Raw genomic sequence first — 22,263 nt, forward strand, 5'->3', positions numbered from 1 at the left:
TAAACCAGGGAGGAGGTGATTCAAAGACTATCATGAACCATGTCTAAATTAGAATGGGAAGCAGACACATCCTTGCATATGGCTCCCTTGGCATCAAAATTATACAAATTAGCAATCTAAACCTCCCACCTTAGAGCAATGTCCCTCCATTATTTGGGAAACGAAGAAGAAAGGAAAAGTATATTCCTAAAACTTCCTAAATTACCAAGAAAACAAACAAACAAAAAACCCCATAAAACAGGAGTCACATTTCCCGAGGGTATACAGATTTGAGTGTCATCCTAATATTGGGAAAGGTCTTCCATGGAAGCAATATTGCCACCTCAAAATTCACAAGTGGGTGCAAGAGGGTGACCTGGCTTCCTCAAGGCAACCCCCATACCCTTTCCTCTGTGGAATTCCTTAGAACTGCACTGTCCAATGTAATAGCCACTAGCTACATGTGGCTATTGTGAACTTAAAATGTGTGTAGTCCAAATTGAGATGTGCTGTAAGTGGAAAATGTACGCTGGATGTCAAGGACGTAGTGTGAAATAAAAGAATGCAAAAACATCTCATTAATATTCTTCTATTGATTACATGTTGAAATGATAATATTTGGGGTATACTGGGTTAAATAAAATATATTGTTAAAATTCCTTTTGCCTGTTTCTTTTTACTTTTTAAAAACTGTGTCCCCTTGAAAAGTTCAGATTATATATATACTTCGCACTATGGTTCTACGGGACAGTCTAAAAGTTCCCTGGGGATGTGTCCCTCATTTCTTTCCATCTGAACTCTAGAAGGGCTTCAGGTACCCCATCAGGTTGCCAATGAGCCTGGCTGTTCCTGAATCTCACAGGACCCAGCTTCTGCCAGGTACATGGGATCATGGGAAGCCCCAGACTCCTTGAGCAAGAAATTGCTTTTTAGTGATGCCACAGAGCAACCATCTGATTGGCCAAATGTCAGCATCCAGTAACCGGGAGATAAATAAATGAGGTCTCAAGGACAGGACTATTCATGACTTCAAATCTTTAATTTTCATTCTGGAATTGACAGTAAAAACTAAAAAATCAAATGCACAGCATGATGTTCATAACATGGTACAGCTCACTCACAGTGAAGCACTGTGTTAGTGCAAATCACTATTCCAAGTTCATAGTGAAGATTTTTGATCACAGAAATCTCTCAGATTCTCATTTTTTTTATAGCATAAATTTTGACTGAGTTCAGTCAGTTTGCAAGACATGAATTCCAAAACAGCTGTCTGGTTTTTAAACATCTGTATTTCAAATTTAAAAATTCAAGTCAATTTCTATATCAATGTTTACTTAGTATTTAGATATACAAAATATATTCAGGTAGTTTTCAAGTAAGGTCACCAATAAGGTATTATATACTTATATATCAAAAACGTCAAGTAGCATAGAGATCCTCATTGCTTAAATAGATTACTTTACACAAAAAAGAAAAGGATTGGGCAAAAAACCTGATAGTACTAGGATTATGCATGATTATCTCAGTTCAGCCTATTGATAAACTGTGCCCTAATCACTTCAATTCCACAGTCAAAATATTTTAATACAAATTAAATACATTAATATTGAAACAATCTTATTTATTTAAGCAGACAGGCTGTGAAAAAAAACCCAGCATGGAACTTAATTTTATTTTTTATAGAACACTTTGTAATTTGTAAATACCTTAAAATTAATACTAGCAATTAATAACAATGGTCAAAATAATAAGCAAAGAAAATACGATATGCTTAGCGAATGACCAAGAAATAATGAAGACTATGCAAGTTAATTACAAATGGATACTTAAGGAAAGGAACTTAAATATAAATGGATAGTCTTGTTGCATTCCTTCCTTCCTTCATTCACTCAAACATTTATTCATCCTGTGCCAGGTATTGGACCAGACACTGGAGATAAAATGGTAAACAAACCAAACTCTGTAGCAGCCCTCACAGAACCCTCAGTTTAGCGAGGCAGTTACACTTTAATAAAATAATCTGGCCTCCCTGAAGAAGTAATGCTGGAGCTGCAGGCTGAAGGATGAGAACAAGTTATCATGGCAAAATGGGGACAGCAGAGTTTTCCAGGCAGGGGAACAGCAAATGCTCTGATCCTGTGGCAGTAGGGGGCATGGACCTAACACACAGTCCACAGAATGTTCAGGGCTGGGACCCTGAGGACAAGCGCCGGCATGGTACAGGATCTGGAGCTCAGAAAGAGGTCTTGGCTAGAGGTGTAAAACTCATGTGGGTAGAGAGAATAACCGAAGCACAGCTGTGTCTCCAGAACACAGCTGAGAAACAACCAATAGTCAAAGGCTGCTGAGAAGAAAGATAGGATTCAAAACATAGAAGTGGAGCTGGGCTCAGCTGTGGGAAAGGACTGCCTTTTGAGTAGCAGGAGGGAGGGAATATTAAAACTTCGGGCATTTTTTGGCTTGTTGAATCTAAAGATTCAGTGGAACCAATCTCCACTGGACAACGAAGGCATGGAAACACAGTATTTGGGTTCATCTGGGTTGGGATTTTGTCAGGGAAATGGATCAAAAATGCAGAGAGCAAGGGAAATTAAGGATTTAAAAGACTGATGATTCTAAACTGGATAAGAATGGAAATGAGCGAAGGAAAGTGTTGATGGATTGGTAGGAAGTGGCCGGGCCAGTTGCTTTACAATGTTGTGCTAGTTTCTACCATACAGCAAAGTGAATCAGCTATACGTATACATATATCCCTCCTTTTTTGGATTTCCTTCCCATTTAGGTCACCACAGAGCACTGCGTAGAGTTCCCTGTGCTATACAGTAGGTTCTCATTAGTTATTTATTTTATACATAGTATCAATAGTGTGTATATATATATCAATCTCAACCTCCCAATTATAAAGCAACTACACTCCAATAAAAATTAATTAAAAAAATAAACAATAAGACCCTACTGTATAGCACGGTGAACTCTACTCAATACTCTGTAATAACCTTTGTGGGAAAAGAATCTGAAAAAGAATGAATATACATATATCCAGTAATGAGACATTGCCGTGAGGTTAAAGTACAACCACTGTGGAGGTAGCTAAATCAGGAAGCTAGAAGGAGAGGAGGTCCTGCTAAGAATAAAGTGGCTGATGCAGTAGTTTCAGAAATAGAGCAACTACTGGGGATGCATGATCCACGGCGTGACCATGAGAGTAGGTGGTTCAGTGAGGAAGGTCATAAGCAGGTTGAAGATCCAAGGCCACAAAGTCGGGCAGACCCTCCAGGCAAACACTGAGGGCACTGGGAAGTTGTAAAGGGTCTGTGGTGAGAAGGAAGACTGTCAGCCAGATGCCAAATGCTCAGTGAATGCGGGGAGATGACCCTGCGAACAGTGGAGAGGAAGAAGGGATGGAGAGAGCTGAAGAGCACCACCTTCAGAAAAGCCCATCTTTGTTGTCGTCATCTTCTCAAACAACTGGTATGAGGAGTAATGATCTAGACGAAAAACTATGTCCCAGGGTGACAACAATCTCTCTACCCATCCCTTAAATACATGAGATTTGAGGAAATAAGGCCACCACTTGAGAAGGCTACAAAGAAGTGGTGCCTCAGATGAAGACAGGTCTCAGTGAAAGCAGGAGGTGCTTGGAGTTTTTCAGGGTGAGGAAGATGACACAGCACAGCACATGTATGTTCCTGGTGCAACAGTTCCACGTGGCACGGGGGAAGTTTGAAAAGTGCGCAAGGGGGTGTCTGTGTCCCAGCAGAGAAGGAAAGTCCATCGCAGAGATGATGGTGCTATGGAGGACAGATGGCGGTGGGATCAGAGTTGATCAGTGAAAGCAGAGATGGCAGATCTCAAGTAAAAAATCATTTGGAGAAGAATGTACATGGATCCTATTAGCCAGGATCCTATTAGCCTATTAGCTATACTGGCTGGATGCCAGATCCAGAGCAGGATTTCCCCACCTCAGTGAAACTGACATTCTGACATTTTTTGCTATGGGAAATACCCTGTACATTATTAAGATGTTTAGCAGGATCCCTGGCCTCTACCCACTAGATGCCAATAGCACCCCCTATCCTGGTGACAATCAAAAATGATGCCAGATATTACACAATGTACCCTGAGGGCAAAATATCCCCCACTGAGAGTCACCCATCTAGAGCAACACTCACTTGGGGAGCACAGAGGCACTACACTGGCTGTAGCAATGCCTCCATTTCTGAACACATTTTTGGGACTAGTCACCTCTAATAGCTTCAGAGTCATGGAAGAAAGCTGGTCTCATTACTTCACAGACATACTCAATTCTTAGTATTTAAAAAGAAGGCATTTCCCAGGCTTATCACCTCTCTCATTCTTTGCTTTGAAGATCCTTTTGACGGCTTCCTCGGAGGATGATGAAGACTTGCCTCCACTGAGAATATTCAAAGGAATGCCCTGCATTTTCTTATTGACTGCCCCCTCAGTTCTGGGAATGTGCCAGGCTACTTCCTGCCTGAGGGCATTTCCCCATGTCTTTCCCACCCTTCAAATCTCAGGTCATAGAGCACTGCTTCAGGAAGGTACTACCTCATTCTATCAATCTTTCAAAGCACTTTTCACAATTATATTTGTGCTGTTACTGGTGTGATTTGTTTAATATCTGTTTCCCCCATAGAATATATATTGCATGAGAGCAGGAACCTTATTTGTTTTATTCACTGCTGGATCCTCTGTACCAATAAATATCTGTTAAATAAGTACTAAAGTAAAACCTTCTGAGTATTTTAAGAATACATATTATACACCCTAAAGTGATTGCTTTAAAGGGGACAATAATCATATATATGTATAGTTTTCTGATTATTTTTTAAATTATATACCTTTAGAGAAGTCTACTTTTTGTTTGAGGGAGGTTAGTGTCCTAAATAAGAAAAAGATAAAAAGTAGCATCAAAGAATCCTTAAACATATGTAGGTTTGGCCAGTAACTATATCTCAGTGGTTAGCCCTTGTGCTACCATACTAAACTCACACACACTCTCAGATTGGTTTGCTTAATTCTTCAAATACACACTGAGCCCCCTCCCTGTGCTTGGTCCTAGAATGTGCGGTGTGAGGATTTCAAGTCACACATGTCTCGCTACGCAAGCAAAGACGTATCCTACAGGACCAACCTGAGGAAGCGTTCAGAAGGCATTCTCCAGCTGGGTTCCTCAGGGTCTCAGCCTCAGAAGTTTGCAAAGGAGTCGGCAAGCATTCCAGCTGAATAAAAAAAAACAAGAAAGAAAAGCACAGTGAGCTAAATGCAAAAAAGCACACTCTGGGCCTTAATGATGCTAATGCTTTAGAATGCTAAGGAGGCACCTTGGAGAGTTTTATCATCCAGATATAACAATCTGACTGAAAGCTCTTATAATAGGCAATGGTTTGGAATGTTTCTAATTTTTAAAGTTTTTCCACCTTACTGGAACTTCAGGGACTAAGAAGTCAAAATGTATTTGAGAACCAAAAATAGCTAAAGTAAGAGTTACAGTAAAAATTAAAACATCAGACAGCCAAAAGGAAAAATTAAGATTTGATAAAATACTGCCACGATTTATGTCAGAGAATGTTTTGCCTATGTTCTCTTCTAGGAGTTTTACTGTGTCATGTCTTATATTTAAGTCCTTAAGCCATTTTGAGTTTATTTTTGTGTATGGTGTGAGGGAGTGTTCTAACTTCATTGATTTACATGTGGCTGTCCAGCTTTCCCAACAGCAGTTACTGTAGAAATAAAAACAAAAATAAACAAATGGGACCTAATCAAACAAGCTTTTGCACAGCAAAGGAAACCATAAATAAAACAAAAAGACAACCTGCAGACTGGGAGAAAATATTTGCAAACAATGTGACCAACAAGGGCTTAACTTCCAAAATACACAAACAGCTCATGCAGCTCAATATCAAAAAAACAAACAACCTAATCAAAAAATGAGAAGAAGACCTCAATAGACCTTTCTCCAAAGAAGACATACAGATGGCCAACAGGCACATGAAAAGATGCTTGACATTGCTAATTATTAGAGAAATGCAAATCAAAACTACAATGAGGTATCTATCACCTCACACTGGATAGAACAGCCATCATCAAAAAGTCTACAAATAATAAATGCTAGAGAAGGTGTGGAGAAAAGGGTACCCTTCTATACTGTTGATGGGAATGTAAATTGGTGCAGCCACTATAGAAAACAGCATGGAGGTTCCTGAAAAAACTAAAGATAGAGCTACCATTTGATCCAGCAATCCCACTCCTGGGCATATATCCAGAAAAGAGAAAAACTCTAATTCGAAAAGATACATGCACCCCAATGTTCATAACAGCATTATTTACAGTAGCCAAGACATGAAAGCAACCTAAGTGTCCATCAACAGAGGAATGGATAAAGAAGATGCGGTATATATATACAATGGAGTATTTCTCAGCCATAAAAAAGAATGAAATGTTGCCATTTGCAGCAACATGGATGGACCTAGAGATTATCATACTAAGTGAAGTAAGTCAGACAGAGGAAGACAAATATTCTATGATATCACTTATATGTGGAATCTAAAAAAATAATACAAATGAACTTATTTACAAAACAGATTCACACTACTATTGATGTATATAAAATACATAAACAACAAGGATTTACTGTATAGCACAGGGAACGTATATTCAATATCTTGTAATAACCTATAATGGAAAAGAATCTGAAAAAGAATATAAACATTATCTATCTATATCTATCTATCTATATATATATATATATATAAAACATTGAATCACTTTGCTGTATACCTGAAACTATCACAATATTATAAATCAACTATATTTCAATTTTAAAATACTGATAAAATAAAGTTACAGAGGCTAAACCACAAATACTAGTTGACTTGTCCTTTAGTGAAGTTAAGTTAAAATCAACTACGTCTTGGGCATCTACAGAAAGACGATTTTCTATTCAAGGAGTGAATTTCTGAAAAATAGATAGAAAAATAACATATAGAAAGGATGAAAATTATAAGGAAATGGAAAACAGATTTTTACAGGAGCTTTAGGATTAGCATAATTGGAAATACGTAATTGGATGAAGTTGTCAGGCTTGAAATCACTCCTTGGCTATATATTCATTCAATCTCACACTCCGCACCCCAGCCTTTGTTTTCAATCATTGTTGTAACTCTAAACAGAGAAGTAAATTATTTGAAAAGTCTGGGACGTGCTCCATGACTATGCTTTACAACTCTCATTAGAGGGTCTAGCTCCCATTTTCCAACACACCCAAGCAGCAAAATTAATTCCAATTTGGATAAACAGGCTTAAACAGGCTCTCTTCTAAGTTTCATTTTGAAAAGCAATACAGTGTAAAAACACTTATGAAAGGAATGTGTAAAGCTGTGCCTATTTCTGCTGATTTGTATAAAAGAGAGACCTATGATTTCCAATCTAACTAATATATAGTATTTGTTACACTGTATCCAAACCCTCATACTATAGTAATTCACATAGATATATCATAATTTGCTGAGAATTCCACTGTTACCGAATAGATTGTTTCAAACATTTTTCATACATTTATACTTATTTCTTGCTTCCTTTTTTTAATTACTGAAAATAGTATATCTATACTTTCATTTATTTCTAATTTAAGTTTTGACAAATCTAAAAATGAGCATCATTTTCAATTGATCCATTACAACTGAGCAGTAAAAAGGATCAGAATAATTCAAGGCACGTTGTTTCATTAGCTAAGAGACTTTCTTAGCAACCTACCACTGCTACAGATTCCTTTCAGAAACTAGGTTATAAATTCCAGGCTCTTACTGCCTAACACAAACACTAACAGAGATGGACACTTGAGCATTAAGATGGCATAAGAATATTTATTATTACAGAGAGGTGAAAAAAAACCTTAACCTTTCGGAAAGTCTAATATTTTTAAATGCTCCCAATAACTAGGTGAATGTAGAATAAGAATCCTAAAAGTTAAAATAATCCAAAATTAAAGGACACTTTTACCTTGATATTTTTCAGACATTCCAAACATGACAATTAAAAATCTTAAGATTTTTGGATGTTTGGAGATCAACTCACTAAATTAGCTCTCCTCAGAAACTATCTAATTATAATCTGCTCCATTCTACAATGTTTAGTGAAATGAACACCATCTTAAAGGTGAGTTAAAATGAGTTAAAGTATGACTCAACCCCTGAATATTCATGTTATTTATTATTTACTATTTTTACTACATATTATTTACAACTTACTACATATATTTTATATAAATTGTATCACTGGATTATAACTTTCTTTTTGTATAAATAACACTTGTTTTTACATTTTGTTTATTAATTCTATTTTATATTTTAAGTTTCCCTTACATGAAGCACGTCTTTTGGCCAGCCAGACCTCTTTATCCTCTTGTCTCCTTGCACTTTTTCCTGTGCCTGGGATGTGGGTTCCTTCTCAGCTCAAGGCTCTTACCTTTTCCCACGAGCCCAAGGAAATCCAGGCCAGCCTCCTGCCTTTCCCCTCCTTGGAATCCAGAAATGGATTCAGCGCTGAGCCAACTTGGTGGGGCCATAGGAAGCAGAACGGTGGGGAAAAAAGGCTAGAGTCGCTCTCCAAGCATGTAGCTCTTAGGGCTGCTCACACCGCATTAGAGATATAATGACATTTAGCACAAGCCCTAAGGGTAGTGCTATGTGGGGCTGGGAGCATATGAGGTGGCTCTTTTTCTACTAATTGAGAGTGATCACCTTCAAGGTCCCTTTGTGACCATCTACAATTTTCTGAGCCTGTTGTTACCATGGAATCAAATCATCATATGGTGAATTATATTCATCTCAGCCCCCCACACCCATGGCCCTAAAACTATCAAGGCAACACATTCCTTTCCACCAAATTAGCCTTTGTGATCAGCTGTGCAAAGAGCATGCAACTCTGATCTGTCTGCTTCCACTTAGGGCACAATGCTCCTCCCAGCCTTGCCTCACTAAAAGGACCAGCACTCCTGAGGTCTCAGATCTGCTCCCTTGGCCCACCTGTTCCCTAACCAGGGTCCACACGTGTCCCCTCAAGTCCTGGGCATCCATCATTCAGCCCAAGATCAAATGAAATCCCTGAGGACTAACCTTCACCATCAATGTTGCACAATTAGGGCAGAATTCGATATAGCTTGGTCAAAAATACCTCCAAAATTGTGGAGATTTTTTTTCACTGATTCATGAGATAAATCTTTCTTGAAGAATTACTTTATGCAAGACCTGGAGCTGGGTGCCTAGGATACAGTAATTAATACATGAGTTTTTCCTTTCACAGGGCTTGTAGTGGGCCACAGTGGACAGCAAGGAGTGGCTTGAGAGTATTTCAGCCTTCACAATCATCATTCATCTCTCTCAAAGCAACCCCAGGTAAGCATGCAGCCCAGAGCACAGCGTGCTCTGCTATGCAAACACAGCCTCAAGACCAGCTCCTAGCCCTCCCCTTCTAAACAAAAGGCTGCCCTTCAGTCCCATCCTGGCCCACTGACAGTGCCTGTATAATTCATTCTTTAATCATAATTGTGATAAGTGCACGGGGCTCTAAGCACAGCTTCCTCATCTTAGAAATAGTAATACCCACCTCATAGAGTTGTTGTGAGGATTAAACAAATTGGAATTCTCAGAAGGTGCCTGTCACACAGTGTTAGTTGTTATTACTGTTGTTGTTCTAGTACTATTTATGATTTATTATCGTTTTACATAGCAGGAAACTTGGCCCATCCTGTGTGATCAGAAAAGGGGCTTCCTTGAGGATGTGACATCTGAGCTGATCTCTGAAAGATAATTATCAACTGGGTAAGGGGTGTGGAAAGGGATTCTGGGAGGCATCCTGGGCAGAGCCAACAGCCTGGGCAAAGGTCCTAAAGCAGAAAGAAGCAGGGCCTATCAGAGGCCAGAGGGCAGATCACACAAGCAGTGTTAAGAGTACTGCTTGGTCATTATCCTAAAACCAGTGGGACTCCACTGAAGGTTTTAAAGCAAGAGACTTGCACGATGCGATCTGCATTTAGAAAGATCACTCTGGTCGTAGTTTGGAAGTTACTGGAAAGGTAGAAGAATTCCCAAAGGAACAAAAGGCAAACTTGGACTTCCCTAGTGGCGCAGTGCTTAAGAATCCACTTGCCAATGCAGGGGACACGGGTTCAAGCCCTGGTCCTGGAAGATCCCACATGCCACGGAGCAACTAAGCCCGTGCGCCACAACTACTGAGCCTGTGCTCCAGAACCCACGAGCCACAACTACTGAAGCCTGCGCGCCTAGAGCCCATGCTCCGCAACAAGAGAAGCCACCGCAGTGAGAAGCCCGCGCACCACAACAAAGAGTAGCCCCCGCTCACCGCAACTAGAGAAAGCCCGCGCGCAGCAACAAAGACCCAATGCCGCCAAAAATAAATAAATACTAAAAAAAAAAAAAAAAAAAGGCAACCTTGTACTCTTTGGCCCATTGTACAAGGGTAATCACCAGGTCACACGATCAACCTCTCCCCAAGAGCAAAACCTCTCTGGCTTTTTGTCTGAGGGATGGCATCTACTTGCCCTCATCAGACATTTATCCTGACCAACCATGCCAAGTACTTTTCTCCTGGGCCTTGGACCTGGCTGGCACTAACTCATTGGTTGGCTGAAATTAAATCCCCTGTTCAAATGGGCTCAACTCTCCCTTTCAGGGCTTGGTAAGTTTAGTGCTGGCGTCTAAGGAGAAACCTTAAGGTGGGGAGAAGGAGAGACCAAGTGTCAGATTTACCTGGCTTACTCGACCCTGGCCAGTGTCCTCACATGCATGAACTTGGTACTGTGAAAGAGTGACCACCTGTTCTTGTACCTGCCCAGCCTCCCACAAGGTTCTGTTGGTATCGAGCACCTCCCACCACCCAGCCTTAGCTGATGGGTCTAAGAGTCCGGGTGGAACCCAAGCTGAGCCAATCAGAGCCCTTCTCTGGGATCTGGAATTAGAAACATCAGTCTCCAGAGCAGTTGTGCTGCTCACTTGCAAGTAGAAAACAATACAGGAACTGACAGAGATGGCTCCTTTTATACTAATCCTAACGTCATTAAATTTTTTATATTTTGTTCATCATCTTTGAAATATTACATGAAAATATTATTTATCTTGATCATCTAATTTTTTGATGCCCTCTTAAATTTTGCACCTCACTCCAGTCTCAACTCTGTCTTCTGCCATGTGGATTAGGAAACTAAGAAAACAATTCTGCAGGAAAAGAAACAGCAAAAGAAGCAAGTGTACAGAGAAAAAGTTAGAGGCAAGAGATGGAAAGAGAGGACATTCTCGATTTTCCATGCATTCTTGCCTCTGGGAGTACATGAAACAACCTAGATTTTTATAACAAATTCCTTGTTTTATTTAGGCTAACTCAACTGAGGGTTAAAAAATTCCCAAGAAATTCAATTAGGGTCCTACCTAAGATTTTGTTTGTGAAGAAACGGGGGTGGGTGGGCGGCTCTGCTGCTTTAAAAACACACAGAGATGCACATATTCGCTTATTATGAGCTTATCTGAAAACTTAACCACCGTCTAAACTTTAAATCTTGCTTCTATGAGAAAATGCACTCCAAGAACTCCCCCGAAAATGAGGGTTTAGAAAACTAATGTTCACATTTCGATGACATTTAATGCTGTTTCCCCTACATTCTTTAAAAGGCCAAGCTCCTGGAGACTCAATTTTAACTGCTTTTTTACACAAATTCATTAAGAAGAGGCAAAATAAAAGGTTTATGCCTGTGGCTTAGTGGTCAACCACCAAATATACAAAATATTATTTTGGTAAACAGAGAATTTACTGACTTCACTAAATATCATCCAAAGGCAAGAAATACATTTATTAAAATAGTTAAGAAAACATATGTTAAAATTTTAAGTATCTTTTGATTAGCTTTTTAGCTCAGCTTAATGAACTCGGGAAGGGAGTAGGGGATTTTCCTCTGCAGCATAACTACTACAAAAGAACAAGGTAGGCAGAATTCTATTTATCAGAGTAGAGTTTGGCTGTGGTACTTCTCAAAAGATGTAATGTCCCCCAGAAGACTAGTAACACAAATATCAGTCTTTGTGGTTAAAAATACAACCAAATAAATTTGGCTTGCAAACATAAAATAAAACAAATATTTTATGAAATGGAGCCATGTTCACATATCAACTTGCTGTCATGATAGGTGGCCCACCCTGAGCCACCCACGCTGGGCTAGTTACTTACCGTTTTCAAGTCTTTTTTTTTGTTTCATTTTCTAAATATACAGATAATAGCACCTCATCACAGAGCTGTACGATACATGGAGCATACGTAGCTCAAAGACTGATACATCACAGGCTCTCAGTAAACATCAACGTGTCTCCTTTTATTATACGTACAAATATGAATCACATAGTGATTTGCTTAGGTGATAGGTATGTAGGTGAATTTTTACTTTTGTTTCATTTTTTTTGCCAATGTAGTTCACATGCTAAGTACTAATTTTTTTTTTAATGCCAAAATCATCAGCAACCCTCCCAGGACTGTTCTCAGTGCAATGATTCAGGCCCCTGCTCTAAGCCCTTCAGAGGAAGCTTGCACTCACCTCAAGAAACACAGCAAACATTTCTCAAAACTACAGCAATTCTTTCACATAATTGAAAGTATTCACTGGCCTCACACTGAGGAAATGCTTGTTAGTGGAATTCCCTCTTTCACTGGTGAGTTTCTTTTCAAACATAACCTGTTTGGTATGTACACCTGATGAGGTTTAACCTTTATAGTTTTTATTTTTATTAACATGCTTCAAGCTTGTCAGAGCTTCACCTAGACAAATTTTTGAAGTGAACATTAAAAATACAGTATTTTCAAAGAAAAAATATCATATTAAGCCGTAATAGTATGAAAGGGAAAAGAAAAAGTGTCTCATAGGTCAAACTTGATTACATGCAAAGAAAAACCAGATAGACTAACGCAGGTTAACATGATCAACAAACATAAAATACTAAAAAATTAATTATTGGATGTATACTAATAGATGAGAAACTGGTTAATTCTTGCTATTCTCATATATTTGTTTAATAACGTTTCAGTATTACACTCCCTTTAAAAATACTTGATGATTTTTTAAAATATTAGTTATTCATGATCTCAGCAATTCATAGTAATTAAGGGGAAATAGCACCACGTTTTAAGCAGCGTTTTAAGCAGACAAAAGTAAAACGCAAGAGATATAGAGGTGGTCTGCAGGACGAAAGCCCAGAGATTTTTAAAAAATGAATTATAGGGATACGTCTTGACCATGAAAAACTACTTACATTAAATGATTCAATATACTTAAGACTTGTTGATCCCAAACAACAAATTATATAAAATTAATATATCTTGAAAGGAAATGTTGCTTCTAAGCATAAAAGAATTAGAACACATGCAATAGGCCCAATCATTATTTATTTATGTATTACATATGGTGATAATTTATCTTTAATTCTGATTATTTCATAAATTGGTGTATTTTTAACACCAGTAAATTAGTATATTTTAACACCGGTACATCATCATGTGGTGTGTAATAAATGATTTTAGTTATCCCTTTAGTCTGAAAGGCAAATATTCAAGGGTACCCCATGGCATACTTTCCTGTACGGAACATCATTCCTAAAGGTTAACAAGGATGCTTGCCCTTTCAGAGAGTGAAAACATCTAAGCTCTCCCTCCAAATAAAAAAGACGTGAGGTGACTTAACTCTAACAGGAAAGGTCCAATGTGTAACTAAAGCACAGTTTACTACCTGAACAGAAGTTTAGGTCTAAAGAACACAACTGTCCCATTCTTACAAAACCCTATAACCCTTTTAATATATAAGAAAAAAGACATAATCATTCAGAACATATTCCTGAGATCATAACGTTAAAGCCTCTCTAGTAAACGGCTGCTATTCTCTTTTAAGTTAAAATTTTAAATTATAACTAATAACCACTTTACCTACTACCATGAGCCATGCTTTCCTTTGAGTGCTATTATACTAAGAGGTACTTCACATGCATGATCTCATTTAATCCTCACAATAACCTGATGTAGAAGATATTATTATTTTCATTTTATTGATAAAGAACCTAGGGATAAGTAATTCACAAAAGGCACAGGACTAGGAATTGGTAGTGTCAGGGATCAAAACTGTTTCACCCCAAAGCTTGTACTCTTAATTATTCTGCTCTAATCCCAAATTTTATAATAAATCATAAAACTACTACTTTTGAAGACATACTAAAATCAAAATATACAGATTATGTGAAAATTACAGAAGAAATATAGCAACTTCTTCTTAACAATGTAAGCCACAAATAGGTATATAATGATATCTATTTCTTATAATTCTATGAGAGGGGAAAAAAATCAGGAGGCAAAAGGTTAAATATCTTTTTGCAGCTGGATTTCACCAAAGGTCACCAGGAGACACAGCCAGTATAAACTGGCCCAGCACAATAATCCCAGATAAACAGGCGTTTATAATAGGGAGAGAGCAAACTCTTTTTAAATTATGGAACACATGGAATCATCAACTGTTTTGAAGAGGGTGATATGAAACCACACATCTCATAGTTAGGAAAGGAGAGCCAATATCCATGGAATCCGTGAAAGCTCATGCAGCAGAGCTTTGAGGTCTTCTATACTATTCTATTTAACACTTTACATACTTGAAAGCACCTAGTATAGTGCTTGGTACACAGTGGTGCTCAGTAAACATGAGTTTGACTCTCCTTCCTTGTCTCCTAGATAAAAAGACAGAGGGCACACTGTGCGAAAGTATAGATAAGAGCATAGCTGGAAGAGAAACTGAACGGGTTGGGTGACAGTCAGCCTCAGGTAGAATCTGACAAGATGAGGTTAACAGGGCCCAAGAAATGCTTCTGTATTTCATTAAAAAAACAATTATCAAAATGGAGGAAGTGTAGCTTAACAGTCACATGAGGTTTTTTTAAAACCCTAGGAATTTGCACGACTATGAATAGTTGTTCTATTTTCAATAAATAAAGTATTTATATGTCAACAAGAGAAGGATGAATGACTCCACAGGAAATAATGGACAAAAAGCATAAATAGGTAAATCACCAAACTAGAGCTATAAAGGGACAGTAAACATAAAAATGCTCACTCTGGTTAGTAATAAAAATGCAAACCATTCCAACCGTTAACAGCCAATTCCTTCTAATCACATTGGCAAAGAATGATGATGGCCAATGGGAGCAAGGAAAATGACACTCATATATGCAGGCAGGTATGTAAATTAGTACAGTCATTTCAGAAGGCAATTTGTAAATATGTACCAAAGGCCTCAAAATGGGCAAACCCTTTGATTTAGAAATTCCACATCTAAAAATCTACCCTATGGAAATAATCAGAGAAGTGTACAAAAGTATATGTACAAGGGGGTTCACTGGAGTGTTGTTTATATGAGCAAAACATAGAAGCAATCTGTATGTTCAGGATGAATTAAATAGCGTATATCTTTCAATGAAGAACCAAGCAGTAATTCAAAATGACTCTGGAGAAATATACTTATTAACAAAACAAATACATATTTTAAGAGAGAAGTAATAAATCAATACGTATTGTATTATGTAAAACCACTTTTGTAAAAATCATATTTTAGGTGTCAATAATTATTATCACCATGTGAAAGTTTTTTTAAATTTTGGTTATCTGTGTTTTCTAATGTTTCTACAATGAACCTGTACATTGTATGTGTGTAACTAAAAACAAGGGTAACAAGAAAAGGAAGTTTCGATTTGTATCCTAAATCCAGCACTTACCAACCACGTAACTTGAGGCAAGTCAGTAAATTCCAAGACTCAGTTTCTTCCTAAAGTTGGCATAATGATAAACTATACCTCTCATGGCCAGTATAAGAATAAAACTAAAAGCAAAGGCACTCTGAAATTATAAAGTACTTGATAAACATTGGTTGTTATTACCAGTTGACAGAAAGTCCAATAAAAGACAACCCTACAAAGAAGCTGGGAAAATAAAAACTGACTCTCGGATGACGTTAAGAGAAATGTGGCGGAATGCTAGTCCTCCTCCACCTGCACAGGTCATCCCGTGTGTGGCCGTGCAGCTGCTCCTCTGTCATGTTAAACAGGAGGGCTGGCGAAGATGAAGATGATAGGACAACCTCTACTAAGCACCTGCTAAGTGTTCGGCATAGGAATTGCTTTCCATACCTTATTTAATCCATTGCATACTTTACTATCCTTTTTTATGGAGCAAAATATTAAAGCATAAAGAGGTCAAGTAATTTGTTAAAAGCCACACAACCAGTTAGTGGTGAAACCAAGCTTGGAACCAGGCTTAGCAGACTAACTCCAGAGTCCACATGTTCAGCACACTTAACACTAATGAAGGGAACATATTCCAGGCTCCAGTCACATCCTCAAGTGCTGAAAACATCAGCACCAAGAGCCACAGGCACCTAGTACCAGGGCCAGAGAAGCAAGGAAAAATCAACTTTCTCTGACTCAGTACAATGTTTCCAATAATCTAAGATGCCCAATGACCAAACAAGTAACTATGCAAAGTAATATCTCCCTCACTGGAAGTCAAAAATGGGACCATAACACATTCAAGGTTGTTCTGAAAGGACCTCAAATGGCCCTAGGCCTGCATGACCCATAGAAGCCAACAGCTGGGGATCAGTACCTGCAACCACCACTAGCTGGTGTCCCCCTCTGAGGTCCCCGCTATGGGCTGAACTGGGTCCCCCCCAAATTTACATGTTCAAGTCCTAACCCTCAGTCCCTGAGAATGTGACTATACTTGGAAACAGGGCCTTTAAAGCAGTAATTAAGGTAAAATGAGGTTATATGGGTGATCTCTAACCCAATATGACTGGTGTCGTTATAAGAAGAGGAGATAGGACACATGCAGACAAAGAGGAAAGACCATGTGAGGACACAGCAAGAAGGCAGCCATCTATAAGACAAGGAGGGAGGCTTCAGAAGAAACTAACCCTGCTTACACCTTGATCTCAGACTTCTAACTTCCAGAACCAAGAAAAAATAAATTTCTAAGTCACCCAGTCTGTGGGGCTTTGTTATGGCAGCCCCTGCAAACTATACAGCCCCCAGGGGAGGGCATAGCCCAACAGGAGCAGGTCCTTGCCCTGGCTGCCCTCTGGCTATCACTCTGCTCCATGATTGAAATCAGACTTTTCTAGCCACAGCTGACATGGCCTGCCAGTCTCCTCCGAGCTTTTGAGGCTCACAGGCTGTTCCAGGCCCGCTGACCACCCTACCTCCAGGTTTGGGATAACTGGTGCCTTGCTCAAAGCTGGATCACAGGTGACTCTAAGAAATGTCAGCCTCGGAGGACCCATGGGGCCTAGACAGCTGCCTCTCCACCACTGCTCCCTTGAGCATCTGGCTCCTGGCTTTCACATATCCAATCAGGGCTCACTTTTGCTAAATCTCACCACTCTGAGAGGAAACTTCCTAGGGATATAGTTTGTTTGTTTTACAGGAGCGCTCTCCTTCCCAGGTTGCATAAGTGCTGCAGGGGCCCAAGCAGAGAGGGATGAGGTCCAGAGTGTGGAAGCACAGCCTGGTCATGTGCTGAAGTACCTGCCACCTCCCCGGACTCGGACTCTGAGGCCAAGCTATGTGCACCTGTGTGCCTTCCACAAAACTTCAGGTGATTATTTTCCTCAGGTGGGCTTCCACCAAACTCCCATGGGTAACCCCACCAGTCTGTCACTAACAACAGCAACTGTCTGCACCCTTTCCAAAGTAGTCCTGATCTAGATCCACCCACACAGGGAAGGGGGAACACTGCCCATCTCCACATGCTGGGGGATGTGGAGACCAAGCCCCAGACAAGATACCTGGGTACTTGGCAGTCAAATGAATGCAGGCAAAAGCCCTTAACCATCCGATCATTTCAATGCTCTGCTTAAAACTGCTGTGATAAAAGTCAAATTCCTTAAATTGGTAACCCCACCAACATTTCCAGCCTTCTGTTCTACCACTTGATTTCTTGTTTCCTGGTCACAATCATACAGATCCACTCATCCACACTGAGCTATTCTCCCGCTTCAGGATACTGGTACCAATCATCTTCTCTGCCCAGAACTTTCTACGTCCTCTTTGCCTGGTTAGCTCCTATTCATCCTGCAAGTCCCAGATGTCACCTCCTCTGGGAAGCCTTCCCTAAAACCCCCCTAGGTCTGAGTTTGTTACTCTCCCACGAGCTCCAATAATACCTATACATTCACACACACAGCATAATTAGCACTCTATGTAATTACTTGTTTGGGGAAAGGGGAGGCAGAATCTATTGGCTCAGCCTCATTTCCACCCCTAATTCCACCCCAAGACAGTAAGCTCTTTAAATAGGGTGACCATCCTGGGGTAGCCACAGTTTTGTCTATTTTCCCAGCGCAATTACTAATTGCACCCTCCATTTGTTTTCTTTGGTTTCCCAGTTTGGATCATAAATGATTTGGTCACCCTGTCTATATAGGCAGGATCCACATCTATCTTGCTCACTGTCTTGAACCCACGGACTACCATTATTCTCACAAAATCCCCAAAAGCAGAAAAAGCAAAAGTATGATGTATCTCTGTTTTAGAATGAAGAGCATGAGACTGTAATACCAGCTTATTTGCATATATTAAATCATAATGTTTTAGTTTATATTATCAAAATGCATGCCCCCCAAAAATTCTGCACTGAATATTAAAAGTTCCTCTAGTGAGAACAAGGATGAAGTATCTAGTCACCCTCATGAATAGAGCTGGAGACCTTGGGAAGAACCAAACTAAAATATAATGTTTAAGTCAGTTCTTCTAGTCACATTAACACACCCCTTTTCAGCTCTTACTTTAATTTTTAGCTCCATCACTCCTCTATGAATAGAAACATAAAATGCTTGGATCAGTTACACAGTCTTGTCAAAATAACCTAACCTGCAATTATAACATCCTAAGGTGCTTTTTAAAAATGTTGCCATGAAAACTTTTTCATTAAAGAATTTCTTAGAGCTCCCAGACCACTGAAAATTAAACCATCCATTTGTATCTTTATAGATGACAAAATGTAGATCTTGAGTGTTTTGCTATATAAAAATTATCTGTATGACAACAACATTATTGTATGGAAAAAAATCAATGTGCTACATTTATGTAATTATTTTATTTCATTAGAAAATTCTGTATAAAAAAGTTATTAATCAGCGAATGAACATTCTTCTCTGACTAATGACTGCCTTCTAACGAATAGAAAATATACAGTTTATAGTTCTCTAACCTATGATCTAGATGTAATCCTAACTCCATTTTCAAACAGAGAAACAGTCTAATTGTTAAATTTTAAACCATGGACTCTTCATTCATTCAGATATTTACTAAAGGCTTAATATATTTCCAGCAATCACTGAACAAGATGTGATGACAGACACGAAAGAATTAAAAATAGTCTCTGCCCTTCAAATAGCTTGTAATCTGCAAGTAAGGCATAACATCCACATTTGCATCACCCTAATAGTACAAGATATTCTGCATTTTCATCAACTGAGAGATTTACAATTTTTTTCTCATTTTAAAATTTCTAAAATTGAGGCTGTACCTTAAATCAATTGCTGATGTACTGAAAGGCTGATGTGTACCTTACATCTGCAAGAAGCATTAGAACTGGGGAAGCACCATAGTTCAAGTGCCTAAATAAGGACACTAGGATTACGTGCAATCTTACATTTAATTCTTACATTGATCTAGTATTATCAGAATTAAATGAGTCCATTTTTTTTGGAAGAAAAGCAGAGGCCCAGCAAGCTGAAATGCTTGAGGTAAAAAAACTGGGAACTGGTGAAGCCGAGACTCAAATCCAGCTCAGTTACATTGTGCTGCATCACACCGCCCTACCAAAGGCAAGATGGATGTCGGTGAGAACAGTGGAGGAAGGTTAAGTGGAGGAGCACTGAAGGATGCAGAGAGAAAGGAGGAGGCTTTCCAGATGAAAAGTACAACACACTCAAAGTTACGGGGGCTTCCAAGTTATATTCTTGTAAAATAAGAACTCTGTACCATCTGGAGACGCAATGTAGACATGTATTCAGTCTGCCATCTTTAACAGGAAGCCCTTTCGGTAAGTTCTATTTTTATACCCATTTTCCTGATTAGGAAATCGAGGTTTAGAGAAATTAAGTAACTTCATGAAGGTCACACAACCAGTATGGGAGCCGGGGTGAAAACCTAGCTAGTCTATATCCAGACCCACTCTTTTCAACCAGTAAGCTATCCTGCATCTCCAGCTAGTACAGGGTTCTTATTTTACAAAAGTATAACTCAGAAGCCTCCATATCTTTGCATGTGTTGCACCTCTCATGTGGAAAGCCTATAACAGACATGCTCATTCTCTCAGACAAAATAGTTGGTTTTCCATGAAAACACAGATCTGACCGGGCTGAATAACAAAGAATTCCTCCAACCATTCACTAAGCATCTTCTCTCTCACTCATTCAACGTTTAAACTGCATTTACCATACGCCAGGAATGCATATAAAGGAGTAAGATTAAAATGACTTTGTAAACCAAAATGTCTGGGTTTTTTTTTTTTTTAACATGACAAGTGATAAAAGCTATCACTTCTTAAAGCATACGTTTCTTTTTAAAAAGACACATAAGGTTGAAGAAAGGACGTGGGCATGAGGTTAAGTTCCTTCAGCTGAGTTGAGCTACTTGTTAACTGACATCTTAACTGTGAATTATAGGGGTAGGGACCATGCCCCGCTCATCTCTGTTAGAAGGAGCTTTGTTCCCAGAAGACTTGCTAATAAATGAATTGTTTATAAATAGTTCTTGTTTAGGAAGTTAATGCACTTTTATCACAAATGCAGAAGTTCCAGACCTCTCCAAAAACACTTTTCCATGTCATTACAAAGGCACTCCAAGTCTTTTACAAAATATGCACATAATCCTAACCACTTCAAGATATCAAAACCAGAAAGATATCCAAATTTCAATTTCATTTAACATATCAGTGTCACTTTAAACCTTCAGTGCAACACTGAACAAAACTGTGACGTGACAGGGTCAATGGACGTTTGGTTTGAGGGGTCAGGGAAAGCCTCCAAAGAAATGAAGTTCACCTAAAACATCACTTAATCATACAAACGACAAAACACTAAAGCATATTCCCAAGTCAGAGACAAGAAAGTTTTCCACATTGTGTTTTGTGATTTGAGACATGTTTTGAATTGCTCCATGGCTTTTTGGCATGAGTCAGAAGAGGAGGAGAGTGGATTCTGTTTTCTTGGCTCAGTCAATAGGCTTGGGTGGGCTCAACAAGTGGGAGGACAAATCTCAGAAGAGTGTGGAGGAGGTGGAGGGGAAAAAAAGGCTGTCAAATCCGTCATGGTTGATATTTCACAATGACTGAAGTAGAATCCTTTCTTTATCAATCCTAATTTTCCCAATGCACAAAACCTAAGATCACATAATTTTTAAGAGTATTTTCTAATGGAGACAGTATTGCCCTTTGGTGATTTTCTACCTATCTATAGGATATACTGTAATATACTGCTATATACTATTAGTGAAAACAACATCATGTTTATGTCATGAAGAAAGCACACTATAATTATATCCAATGGTTTCAATAATTGTGTATAACAGAAAAATAGACTTGCCCACGTACATCACAAAAACTTTAAGTCCCAGGAACTATCTAATGTCTTCGTTAAATATTTTTTATCCACGTACCGTCAAAAACAACAACGACTTTGGGTCTCTCTGGGGAAACTGCTAAGAATGTCACCCATAGGAACCTACCAAGCAGAGAATATGAATCCAACATCAAGTCTGAGGTAAAGATGAAGTAACTTTCCCAAGGTCAGTGAGCTAGTAAGTGACAGAGCCGGCACTGAAACCCAGGCAAGTCTGACTAGAGTTCACACCCCTCATCATAGACCATGTTGTCTCCAGAATTAGCAACACAGAAGAGCTGGACTCCAGGGATTTCTACTAAGCAAAATCTCTTTCATAATTGCTCAATAATTTCCAAGATGTCAGCTATCACAGATAATTTTCTGGAAAATATTCAGCACAACCATTTCTCTTGTGGACCCTCTAAAATCTGGTCTTGGGTTCTAGAAAGGCATTTAGCACGAGGGTAACTGTGCAAATATCATAATTAAACTGGTTTCAACTCCCACCTCACTAGCAATATGACGTTGGGCAAGTATGTAACCCGTCTGTGTCTCAGTTTCCTCCTTCT

At 38.9% G+C, this 22,263-nt stretch overlaps 1 protein-coding gene across 4 annotated transcripts in view; it reads right to left on the minus strand.

Annotated features, from left to right (window-relative positions):
* KLHL32 (kelch like family member 32) overlaps positions 1–22,263 on the minus strand; it is a 239,538-nt gene that overhangs the window by 190,362 nt on the left and 26,913 nt on the right. For all 4 annotated transcript variants that reach the window (XM_068550927.1, XM_068550925.1, XM_068550930.1 and 1 more), the window contains exon 2: positions 5,135–5,222. In XM_068550927.1, the coding sequence (XP_068407028.1) occupies positions 5,135–5,157 (23 nt within the window). In that variant the 5' untranslated portion in view covers positions 5,158–5,222. The remainder of the gene's footprint in view (positions 1–5,134; positions 5,223–22,263) is intronic.

The sequence above is a fragment of the Eschrichtius robustus genome, chromosome 9 (assembly GCF_028021215.1).
Source record: "Eschrichtius robustus isolate mEscRob2 chromosome 9, mEscRob2.pri, whole genome shotgun sequence".
Classification (NCBI taxonomy): Eukaryota; Metazoa; Chordata; class Mammalia; order Artiodactyla; family Eschrichtiidae; genus Eschrichtius; species Eschrichtius robustus.